The 12,543-nt window shown below is 38.0% G+C and overlaps 1 protein-coding gene across 1 annotated transcript in view; it reads left to right on the top strand.

The window, feature by feature from the left end:
- The window catches only part of LOC117291495 (probable E3 ubiquitin ligase complex SCF subunit sconB), a 32,545-nt gene extending 20,027 nt beyond the window's left edge, over window positions 1–12,518 (top strand). The window contains exons 4-16 of the mRNA XM_033773237.1: window positions 582–668; window positions 1,213–1,347; window positions 2,064–2,232; window positions 3,048–3,138; window positions 3,754–3,836; window positions 4,337–4,508; window positions 5,242–5,362; window positions 5,595–5,712; window positions 6,580–6,765; window positions 8,488–8,610; window positions 9,983–10,167; window positions 11,003–11,113; window positions 11,957–12,518. Of these exons, the coding sequence (XP_033629128.1) occupies window positions 582–668; window positions 1,213–1,347; window positions 2,064–2,232; window positions 3,048–3,138; window positions 3,754–3,836; window positions 4,337–4,508; window positions 5,242–5,362; window positions 5,595–5,712; window positions 6,580–6,765; window positions 8,488–8,610; window positions 9,983–10,167; window positions 11,003–11,113; window positions 11,957–12,083 (1,708 nt within the window). The 3' untranslated portion in view covers window positions 12,084–12,518. The remainder of the gene's footprint in view (window positions 1–581; window positions 669–1,212; window positions 1,348–2,063; window positions 2,233–3,047; window positions 3,139–3,753; window positions 3,837–4,336; window positions 4,509–5,241; window positions 5,363–5,594; window positions 5,713–6,579; window positions 6,766–8,487; window positions 8,611–9,982; window positions 10,168–11,002; window positions 11,114–11,956) is intronic.
- The last annotated feature ends 25 nt before the right edge of the window (window positions 12,519–12,543 follow it).

Below are 12,543 nucleotides of genomic sequence, written 5' to 3'. Positions count from 1 at the left end.
CTGAGCCCCCTTGTGTTGACCCTGATCTGAATTATAGTTGAAGTACTGTAGCGTGTTTAGGTCCAATTTCATAGAGCTGCTTAGTCAGACAATATTGCTTTTCAAAAGGATACCAGTCACTAATTGTACTTGTGACATGGTAGTTCGGCTGGTAACCTTATTCTGGTCGGCAAATTTGTGTTGCGCTTAGCTACTTTTTCTGCTTTCAAAGCAGCTCTATGAATCTAGGCCAAGGGCTCGAGTCTGACACTGGACTGCCAGCCCGAGCCCGATTTTAGCCTCAGCCAGTAAACTCGTGACGTCTGCGGTCTTGGGTTTTCCAACTGAACAATAGTCACTGTGTAATATCTTCTTGGACAGTCGGAATCAAAGAACTCACAGGCTTATCAATAAACGCTGCATATTGATCTGCACTGGATAGGCTGAAGTGGAACTCACTCATAATCAGGGTCACAAAGGGTCAGCCATGACTCATAGGACAACGACGACGAATATCTTGAACAGAAAGAAATGATGTTCAAACCTTAACTTGTGACCGACACTAAGTTAACAGACACTACTTTTTGTTTGTGATCATTTAGCGCCCATTTGCAGAGGAGAAGGGATGTAACGATGTGTAATGCAGAAACTGACTTCGATGAACCTTCAATGAGAAATGACGTTCAGAGGTAAGTTTTAAGGTGGCTAAGTGCTGTAAGAAGACATTTCTGGTGTTTAAGATTTTACTCTTGCAAATAATGATAAAAAGATAATGAAGAAGCGTAAAACCAGTAACAAATGTGTGTATATACTTCTAGCAAAGGGAAATGTTTTTAACTGAGCAAGAAACAATGTTTTGATCAGACAGATGATTATAATTGAAATTGGCGATCACTACTTTAAGAATATGTTTTCATTGAATTTAGTATTCACTGAAGGGTCCCCACTGTCTAGAAACTCCTTGTTGACAACGACATCATCTAATTGACTCAAACTTCTTAGATGGGATTTGAACCCAGGACCTTTGTCATTCTAAAGCATATCTCTCACCACCTAACCACCAAAATTGCCCGGTAGCAAGAGGCATTTCAAATCCTATATTTTGGCAGTGGGTACCCCAACAATTTAATCGATGTTAAATAGGATTCGAACTTCTTCTAGCTATTGGGCAATCTCAGTGTCCCCTAATTTATCTTTCGTTGGTAACGCTCAGTTTGTTTTGTTCTGTTACAGCGGGAAAACCTCTCTTCCAAGACGTATCTTGATGACAAGAAGTACCACCAACATCAAGTTACCAAGCATCCATTCAAAGAGTCACCGTAGCAACCGAAATAATCCACTCAGCAAATCTGCCCCTGCAAGTGTCAGGTGATTTTATTGTTTTCATTGTTTTATTCTGTCAAAATGTTTGGGGAAAAACTAGAATGTTGTCCATGAAATAGCAATTTCTAGTTTGTCATGGCTAAGTGGTTTAGAGCACCGAATTCAAGTTCTGGTGGTTAAGTCATCGGAGTGTGGGTTCGAATCCCAGTCATTAAACTTGTGTCTTTGACCAAGATACTTTACTATAGTTGCTTCTCTTTACCCCGGGGTATAAATGGGTACCTGCGAGGGTAGAGATTGATATTGTGTATGAAAAGGCATGCCACGGCAGCTTGGGGCTGTATACTTCCCAAGGAGCTGAGAAAGATCAAAGATATGTTATTGGCCGAATGACCAGGGCACTAATGTAAATCACATTGAGATGTTATTGTCAAGTGCGCTTGATGCCTTACATTACTGGTTATTGTCAAAGACCAGTATCTGCACTTTGTGTGACCCAACAGACAAATGAAATAACAAACCCATTAAAATTTAGGCTTTAAAGAAAACCACCTTTAAATGTTTAAACAACAGTTCACAAGATCAGAACTAGTTGTTTTTATCTCAATAACTAAAGCATTTCAGGCAAAAGTATTTCAAATTAAGTTTTTTACCATCTTTAAATGCAAATCTGAACACAGATTTTTCAATCTTACCAATGTTGTACTCGGCCCTTTGTATACAATGCAAATTTAACGTTAAAAAAAACCATCTTTTTGCAGGAGGTTCACTGATGATTCTCCAGCAGTCCGTCGGCACATGCAGGACAGACCAAGACCCAATGCGTCGAGTGATGTCCCAAAAGACTACAGTCCAGTCACATTACAAAACCTTCCTCAACTTACAAAGTCATTGACTCAAGTACAGATCAGCAGATCCAGACCAACTATGGTACGTCAAATTTTGCAATGAAATTTTGCAAAAAGCTACATAATGATTCATTATTTGGTTTTTATCACCAGATCCATATTTCTTAAGGAACTGTGCATGGTGGAAATACAGTTTGAGAAAGGTTTGTGGAGACGCCATGTATATAAAACTCTACAAGTTTTAATGGTTCTGAAAAGTTCGGGAGCAATGCTAGACTGTATGATGCTTAAGAACTGCTGCTGAGGTTAAGCTAACTTGTAGGCTTATCTTAAGAATGGCTGTTCTGATTTAGCTAAAATGTTGCTTAAGAACTGCTGCTGATTTAGCTAATACGTAGGCCATGTCCGAATTGGCTATACAGCTACGGCTAGATTTCCGCGTCATCTTGTGTTGAAGTGTAGGCATCCTTAGCAACACCCTTGGGAACAGTCGTCGTAGCCGTTGCTGTAGCTGCCAATTCGCACACTGCCTTAGAGGCTTAGCTCAACAGTTTGTGAAAGCGGGAAACTGGAAGGGGATCAGCTTGGTCTGAGCTTGATGATTGGCGTGGCAGGAATTGGAACTGGTACCTAGTAGGAGTGCTCTCTGAGCTGTGGTCAGTTTGTTAAGAGTGCATTAACAGGACAGTGGGGAGCCTAGTGGAGACCGAGGTATAGATGATGGTCCAAAATCTTGGTTGCGCCAATTTTTGAGCAAGTTTCCCTATAAGTTATTCTACTGCAATAAAAACTTTGGGCAAATGTTGTGACCTCTCTCACTATTAACATCCAATTCTTTGTTTGACAATGCAATCTTTTTGAGGGTTTAACTGTTTGTTTAATTATTTTTTATTATAGTCGGGTACCTCGCCTAGAAATCTTCCACCTATTCCTGTTGTACCAGATGAAGCGTGGCAGCTATACCATTGGTATGAAGAGTGCTGGAATGGTGAGACTTCTTTTTATTTAATTTTCTCCGCAAAGAAAGGTTCTGAAAAATATTTGTGCCATGCTGGATTGTATGCGTTGACATGGGGTCCCCCTACCCCCACCATCTTAATTGTAAAATAAGGCTGAAACAATGGAAACCGCGTAGCCAATGAAGCCTTTCTTTGACCTCTATGTGACAGCAATGGAATGTAGTGATGTCGTTAGATTGAAAGGCGTCTTTGTTGGGTGCATTATTTTTGATTACTTGTTTATTTTTTTCAACATTGTTGTATACTGGGGTGAACAGAGAAAACATTTGACTAGAGTAGGATTTGAACCTAGGACTTCCAGGTTTGTGTAGCACCGCCCGAACAAAGATATTGACAAAAAAGTTAGACTGTCAATAAAGGTTGTGTAGTTTGCTCAGTTGGGAGAGCAATCGCAGGTAAAACCGGAGGTCACAGGTTCAAAACCCACTGTTGTCAATTTTTCTTTGTTCACCCCAATATGGTATCATATTACTCAGTCGGTTTTCTTTGTATTTGTATGTGTGATGACCTGACAACAGAATATAAATGTACTTGGAGCTCTAGCGAGGTGCTCTTTGCTAAATGTTTGTGTGTTATATTTTCAGATGTCCAAAGGAATGAATTCTTGCACAAACTATTGAAGAGGTTGGATTCCAGACAGCTGTATTTTCTCTGCAGTTCACTGGCCGTAAGTTCCGGGGCCAATGTTATTGCTGGGCTTATTGGGAATTCTGCGCTAATGGTGCCCTGTAATGCGGACACTTCTATGAGTTGTAAGCGCAGAATTCTGCAGTCAGCAGAGCCATGTAATTGGGCTCTTTTAAGTTTCCTTTAAACTGCTTCTTGAGTGAACGAGAATGCTATTTAAACTCGTTAATAGCGCGTTTATTTATCATTTAATAAATTGTAATTTTGATATTTTGACATTATTTTATGTAACTTTGATAAAAAAATTACGCCTAAACCTCAAGATTTTGAAAAAACTAGATGCACTTCTGTTGTTGATGACGGTGTCTGTCAAAATGACAATACTTTGATGTTAAATCTGTGGGATATTGCTTTGATAACTGCAACAAAGAGGCTATCCAGAACGAAGCTCCCACAAATGACCGCCCTCAAAGAACCTATTAATTTAATTTCAGAAATCTCTTGCAGAAATTTGTTTAATACTCCGATGTTTGTTTTCAGTTGAAGCAGTCACATGACTTCATTAGCCTCCTTCCCGAGCCGCTCGCACTTCGTATTCTTCAGTACCTCTCCCCTCAGAGCCTCTTGGTGGCAGCATTGGTCAGTCGGACATGGTGTTATTTGGCGAGTCATGATAACATATGGAAAGTCAAATGTGACCATGTTGATATTGGTATGTCAATAAATGATGCCGTCTCATATTTTAAAAATAATAATAATAACCTTATTTATATAGCACTTTTTACAAATTCGAAACAAAGCGCTCAAGAAATACAAAAACAGCCAAAGAACAAAAGTAGATTACAAGTGGGCCTACAAAACTTCACATTACCCAAATAAGAACAATGCAATTAATAGGCATGGTGTACTTGTGGTATTTACTTTACACGTTTGTGACTATAAAAACTGGAAAGCTGGTGCTATTATGAAACATTATGAAAAATAACACCTTTAAAGTGAAGAACTTTTAGAGAAAGAGGAAATTTTCACCCCAAAAATTTTTTATCTGAAAATGGAGCCTTTCTCATCTGAAAGCATACAATCTTATGCGACAATAATGTTTTTCTCTCTCATTACTTTCTTCACTCTTTGAATGAGCCCAAATGTTCACAGGTTTGTTTTTTTCATCCATTTGTTGAGATACGCCATGTGAGGATACTGGTCTTTGACTATTGCCAAAATTGTACCCTGTCTTTATTTAGATAAAAAAAAGAATGATGCTTCGTTTTTGAAATTGCAAGGGCACGGGGGTGTTTAAATAAAAGGTTAAATATGGTTGTGATAAAACACTGAGTTTCCTGTAGGTAAGTAGTGAGTGAATGTATCTTCCTAAACTGATATTCTTTAAAATTTTCGTACCGCCTTTATTATTAACAAACTTCATGAATGCATTTCTTCTTTTGCAGAAATTCCCTTGCCAACCAGTAACTTTAGGTGGAAGACGGTTTACCGAGATAATGTTTTTCTCAGACAGAACTGGGAGTCCGGTAATTGTAAACAAATTGATGTCAGAGGTCATACAGCAAAGTAAGTCGACTTGTGAGAAAGGAAGAACACATAAAGTAAATTAATTGACAATTACTAAGGGAATCAATGTGTGGTGAAGAGGTTTTCAACTAGTGGTTTAATCCCAACCAGGCCTGATTCTTGATAATTTTATCTTGGAATAGGAAGGTCTTATGAGTGAAGTTTGTTTTTTTCCAAGCGAATATAAGAGTTCTAAAGCAATTTGTTTTTATTTCTCTCTTTGCAATTTCAGGGTTCTATGTGTTACGTTTGACGGCAGTACAAGACTTGCCAGTGGGAGTAAAGATGCTTCCATTAAGATATGGGATATCCACACCGGTAGCCTGCTTCAGACGTTAAAAGGACACAAGGTATGTGATGGATAACAGGCTATAACATCAAATGTCTGATTCTTGTAAGAGATTGTTGACTAAAGGATTATCATCAAGAATTTAATTCCTTACCAGATTTGGCTACTTTAGATGAATAAATCTGCCATGTCTGTACAAATTTTGTTTATTGTACTTTTCTCAAAAATAATTTTGTTTTCCCCTCTGTTTCACGGTACCAACATTATGATGCGATCAAGCTGAATGAGTGGTTTGTCAAAAACAAAATCAGTATGGAGAAACAAGCCAACAAGGTTGACATTTTCAAAAATATTTTTTTTGTAGATATAAATAGTAATGAAGGGTCCTTTTACAGTCAGCCACATTGACTAATATATGACGGGGAGTATCAGCTAGAGATCAAGATTTTTATGGGGGGGGGGGGAGTAAAACGGAGAGCTCAGACAACAACCCTCCTGGTATAGGAGACATACATGTAGGAGAGAACCAATGCCTTAGCCAGGGCCCAATTTCAAAGAGCTGCTTAAGCACAAAATTTTGCTTAAGCGAAAAATCAGATTACCGGCCAAGACTCCGCTCAATTGTTATGCTAAGTAAACAACAGCTAAATACCAGTCACAGGGAATGTATATGTCATGAAATTGTGGCCAGTAACATGTGTAAAATAAGCAAGCCATTTTCGTGCTTAAGCAAATATTTTGCTTAAGCAGCTCTATGAAATTGGCCCCAGGTATGAAACGGAGCCACAATAATGAGAGGCGAGTGCTATGCAAAATGCCTCCCATGCCATATATTTCTGTCCTCCTCGACAAACGACAGTGTGATGACTAATATAATAACCACAAACCTTAAATTTGTGTTCATTCAATTTCTATCTTGGTATCACAGAAGGGAGTCTGGTGCCTTAGCTTCTTCACACGCTACCTCTTAGTCAGTTCTTCCTTTGATGGGACAGTGAAAGTCTGGAACCTACGCAGTGGTGTCTGCACACGGACTATGTTCGGTCACGACGGACCAATCTGGGCAATGGCGAGGCAAGATTACTGGCTGGTCACAGCGTCACAAGACAGAACGGTAAGACACTAGTTTCCATAAAGAATGCTTCTCGAGAACATGTTGCACAAGGGAGGCATGACATTTTTCCTACTTCAGTCTGATTTCTGTTTTTGTGTTGCCCTCGGGAAAAATCTAAAAAGTTGTGATTTAAAACTGTAATGTATCCTTGACCCTACACCATGTAAACATGTAGGGCAGCCCTTGTACTAAATCAAATATTCTTACTTTTTTCCACGGACCCATTATAATGCCTGACAAGGACATTTATACTGAAGAAGAAGGTTGTTTTACAGGTTTTTGAGTTGCCAATCACGATGTTTCTTTTGCAAGGGGAGAGAGTGCGAGGCTGTGATCTGATATTTTATACTTGCCAATGCTTTTTATGTATTGTCCTGCACTGTCTAAAATATTAATGTCGTCTTAACTTCTTTTTCAATATTTGTTTATGTTTACACATTTCAGTGTCCTGTTTAGGAGCTTTAAGCAATTTGAGACTTGTGGAATTTATATTTTTATCATAAAGAATTGAATTGATTGATTTGTTGATATTGAATTGATATTGGGGATTTGTGTGTTATTTGAGCCTGCAGCCCCTCAGACCATCTGAATCCTTCATTTCTGCGAAGACGAGATAGAAGGATTTGGGAGGCTGAGGGTTTCAGGACACTTTTCGTATATAAATGCTGAATGTGTTTAATAATGCCATTTCTCTTGTTGTTAATTTGTAGTTGTCCTTATTGGTCCCCATTTCCTTTCTTTGTTTTCAAATACTGCTTTACCTTGGATTGTATATGATTTTATTTTGTGAATGTTTTTCTCCCAATTTCTTATCATAATTTTAATACACTTTTTTGAACTATTGGCCTATTATGTATGTATTACTTTTCTCATCCTATCTTGTAGTTCTTTCTGTGCCATTTTGCAGTCTGACTACCCGTTGAATTATAATACTGTGTTTTCTACCTGTAAATGAAATTTGTTAAATCTGCGAATTTGTTTTTTAATTTTTATAAGTTATCACACAAGCACGAGTGGAATACGGAAAACTAACCACGAGCGCGCGTGTTATAACAAATTTATCTTCCAGTTTCACGTCAACACGCAAAGATAAAATTTCAGAAAGCTGTTTCGCAACGAAGCGCACACAGTTTAGAATGTCATTTTTGCCGTGTCCATATACGGAGCGTGACGCATTGACATTCACAATACGCACTGTGTAATAAAAACAGAGGAAGTAGTATATAGGTTTTTATACCACCTCCAGTTCAAGCATCTGATTGGTGGGTTAGAGCGTACTGAAAGATAATGTTTAATGTTTTTACTATAATTTAAAAGTAGGATTTGAAACTTTGCATGGTGGAAGTAAAATATAGAAAAGTTTGCGGTAACACCATGTAATAACAATCTCTAAATGAGTTGGGGTGGTTCTGAAAAGAACCGTTGGATTAACTCGACGTTGCGATCAGTATGCTCTGATCGTCTTCTGGAGAATGACGATCAGAGCATACTGATCGAAACGTCGAGTTAATCCAACGGTTCTTTTCAGAACCACCCCAACTCATTTAGAGATTGTTATTACATGGTGTTACCGCAAACTTTTCTATATAATTTAAAACCTGAATTTAATTTGAATTAACAAACTGATGAAGCATTTGTACCTAATTTACTGAGTTCTATGTTGAGCTGCGTTATTTTGTTTATACTAATTTGTTTCTTGGTTGACTATTTCTGTACCATCAGCTGAAGCTTTGGGATCTTCGGACATGTCTATTGGAGCATACATTAGTGGGACACACTCAAGCAGTATTCTGCGTCGATATGGACAAAGAATGCACAATGATTTTATCAGGCTCAGCTGATAGGGTAAGTGCAGACCAAAGATTTCAGAGCGCCGAAAGCTAGGGTCGATTTCACAAAGAGTTAGTCCTAACTTAGCACTAGTCCTAGGAAAGAAAAGGGATAATGGAAAGAAAAGGGATAACGGAAAGAAAAGGGATAACGGAAAGAAAAGGGATAACGGAAAGAAAAGGGATAACGGAAAGAAAAGGGATAACGGAAAGAAAAGGGATAACGGAAAGAAAAGGGATAACGGAAAGAAGAAGGATAATGGAAAGAAAAGGGATAACGGAAAGAAAAGGGATAATGGAAAAAAAAGGGATAACGGAAAAAAAAGGGATAATGGAAAGAAAAGGGATAATGGAAAGAAAAGGGATAACGGAAAGAAAAGGGATAATGGAAAGAAAAGGGATAACGGAAAGAAAAGGGATAACGGAAAGAATAGGGATAACGGAAAGAAAAGGGATAACGGAAAGAAAAGGGATAATGGAAAGAAAAGGGATAACGGAAAGAAAAGGGATAATGGAAAGAAAAGGGATAATGGAAAGAAAAGGGATAATGGAAAGAAGAAGGATAATGGAAAGAAAAGGGATAATGGAAAAAAAAGGGATAACGGAAAAAAAAGGGATAATGGAAAGAAAAGGGATAATGGAAAGAAAAGGGATAACGGAAAGAAAAGGGATAATGGAAAAAAAAGGGATAACGGAAAAAAAAGGGATAATGGAAAGAAAAGGGATAATGGAAAAAAAAGGGATAACGGAAAGAAGAAGGATAACAGAAAACAAATGCAGAAAGCCCACGATGTGCTCTACTAAAGACAACTCAACTTGACAAATGAAAAGACGGCCAGGTTCATACTTCCTGCAAATGCGAGTGCGAAGCAAATTGATGTCACAGGGCTGTTTTTGCAGAGAATGTTTTGCAGGAGTTGAGCACATTTCAACTGTTGTGAATTATTCGTTGCGAATTTGTGACGTCAAAATCTGTATCGCATTCGCAGGAAGTTTGAACCAGGCTTAAAGAAGAGACAGACTGACTGACAACTTGACTAATAGATAGACTAAGAGATAGACAAACAAACAAATTGACTAATGAATAGTCTTATAGACAGACAAACAAACGAAAAACTTGACTTACTAATGGAATAAGGGACAGACAAACACTGATTAATGGATATGGTTGGCCACAAAATTCATCAGTATTTTATGTAGATATGGCAAAACAGAAAAGTCTGTGTGGTAGACATTAATGTAGAAATCGTGCCTAGTTTTTAGATGAGATAGGTAGACCGAAAAGAAAAAAACTGATCGTTTTGACTGCAATCTGTCTTGGCATTCTTCATTGCAAGACGCCCTTTTATTGGTTTGAAAATAATTTAAACACTTTATTTCTCTTTCAGACCATTCGTGTTTGGAGTGTAGAGACAGGTCGCTACACAAAAGTCATCTGGGCTAGTCAGTCGACATCCATCATGAGTTTGAGATATCACCGTGGTTACTTCACCTGCGCTGTTGGGGAGGTTGTCTCTCTCTGGAGGCTAGAAACAGCCAGTTGTATCAAGACGTTCGAAGAACATGATAAACGGTGAGATTATAGTGCTTTGAAAATAGTGCACCCCACCTATGGAAGAAACTTCCACTTCGTACTTCCACTTCAACAAGCTTTTTACTAAACGTGCCTCTATTGTTCGTCTCCCAAGTACATTTTTGCATCTAAAATTGTATCAATGCATTTTTACTGTTGTATCTACTGACATGTCAATGCATTTTAACTGTTGTTTCTACTGACATGTCAATGCATTTTAACTGTTGTATCTACTGACATGTCAATGCATTTTAACTGTTGTATCTACTGACATGTCAATGCATTTTTACTGTTGTATCTACTCTCTTTATATCAATGCATTTTTACTGTTGTATCTACTGTCTTTATGTCAATTCATTTTTACTGTTGTATCTACTGTCTTTATGTCAATGCATTTTTACTGTTGTATCTACTGTATTTATGTCAATGCATTTTTACTGTTGTATCTACTGTCTTGATGTCAATGCATTTTTACTGTTGTATCTACTGTCTTTATGTCAATGCTATTTTACTGTTGTATCTACTGTATTTATGTTAATGCATTTCTATTGTTTGGGAAGTCCTGTAAGGGTCTTGTGTTTTCACTTTTTGGGGATTGTAGTATTTCCTTGCTTTTACAAGCTGTTGGCTTTTTAATTATTGTCTAATTAATTTGTTATGGGCTTTGGTACACATTATGGAATGAGCACAATATAAATCATTAATTATTAATTATATCATATAATTATCTGCCTTTTGTGAATTACCTGTCGTAATATTATCTTCCTAAGATGTTTAGACTAAATAGTTTGATGATGTATGTGAAATTATTTTGGGGGTTTCTTTTTTTCACAAGGGTTGAGAGTGTTGGGTTGCGTGTGGACGATACAAGTGACCCTGACGTACCAAAAGGGTTTTTGGTTACTGCTGGTCAAGATGGAATGGTCAAGTACTGGAACCTAGATAGGTAAGAACCTTTGTTTAGAACCTTGTTATTGGACATGTTGGAACCAAGATTAGTAAGAACCTTTATAAAAACTTAAGTACTAGAACCTAGATAGGTAAGAACCTTTGTTTAGAACCTTGTTATTGGACATGTTGGAACCAAGATTAGTAAGAACCTTTATAAAAACTTAAGTACTAGAACCTAGATAGGTAAGAACCTTTATAAGTACCTTAGACCTAATCACATATGGTTAAGAACCTTAAAAAGAACACTGGCACTAACCTAAATTCTGGTACCTAGATAGGTAAGAACCTTTATAAGCACCTTAGTACTAATCACATATGGTTAAGAACCTTAAAAAGAACCTCAGCACTGCAACCTAGATTGGCATGAACGCTTATAGAACCTAAATTCTGGAACCTAACTACTGGAACCTAGGTGGGTAAGAACCTTTAGAGCCTTAATACTGCAACTAAGTGAGGTATAAGAACCTATATGGAATTTGTAGTACTACACCTGAGGCGGGTAAGAACCTTTATAAGAACCTTTAGTACAGTAACCTAGGTGATATGAGTATTAGAATCTTCATAAAAGCTTCAGTTTCGAGACCCACATGGGTAGGAACTTTAATAACGTAACACTATAACTTAGGTGAGTTAGACTCTTATTAGAAACTTAGAACTGAAACAGGGGTGGGTAAAAACTTTGAAACCTTTATACTGGAACTTCAGTGGGTAAGAACCTTTAGCACTGGAACCGAGATGGGTAAGAACCTTTATAAAACCTTAGTATTAAAACCTAGGTGAGTATAAGAATCTCTACATGAACCTTAGAACTGGGACCTTATTTTCTTCTTTGTTACAGCGACAGCAGCAACCATACCCTGCACAGTGGTACTCAGATCAACAGTATCTACTTTGATGAGACCAGGATTATTGGAGCCTGCTCTGACTATAAACTCAAGATCTGGAACTTCAACACGTCTGGTTGAGTAAAGTAAACAAAAATTAAGCTGGCATTTATATACACTGTATAGCCTTGTTCAAGGCGGCTTCGTTTTTGGCTTCATGGTACGAGGTTGAAAAACCCACAGTGTCAAGTACTGTCTACCAAATACCCAGTACCATGCCAGTATATATGCAGTTCGTCGTCCAACGCTACGTGGTGAATTCATAGCTGGCCAGTGCTTGCGTAAAGAGCCTTGGACCGTTGTACGAGGTTAAAAAACATCAAAACACCATGCTTCAACCTCGAGGTATCAAATACTATATATCAAATACCCAGTACTGTGCAAGTATGTATCTATGCAGTTCGTCGTCCAACGCTATGTGCTGAATTCAGAGCTGGCCAGTAATGCGTAAAGAGCCTTGGACCGTTGTACGAGGTTAAAAAAACCATGCTTCGACCCGCCGGTACGCTTACAAGGCTAGCGCAGAAATTCGGCGCTTGCA

This window comes from Asterias rubens, chromosome 6 (assembly GCF_902459465.1).
Source record: "Asterias rubens chromosome 6, eAstRub1.3, whole genome shotgun sequence".
Classification (NCBI taxonomy): Eukaryota; Metazoa; Echinodermata; class Asteroidea; order Forcipulatida; family Asteriidae; genus Asterias; species Asterias rubens.
Note: the sequence above shows the minus strand (reverse complement) of the source record. Positions and strands in the feature narration are given on the sequence as shown.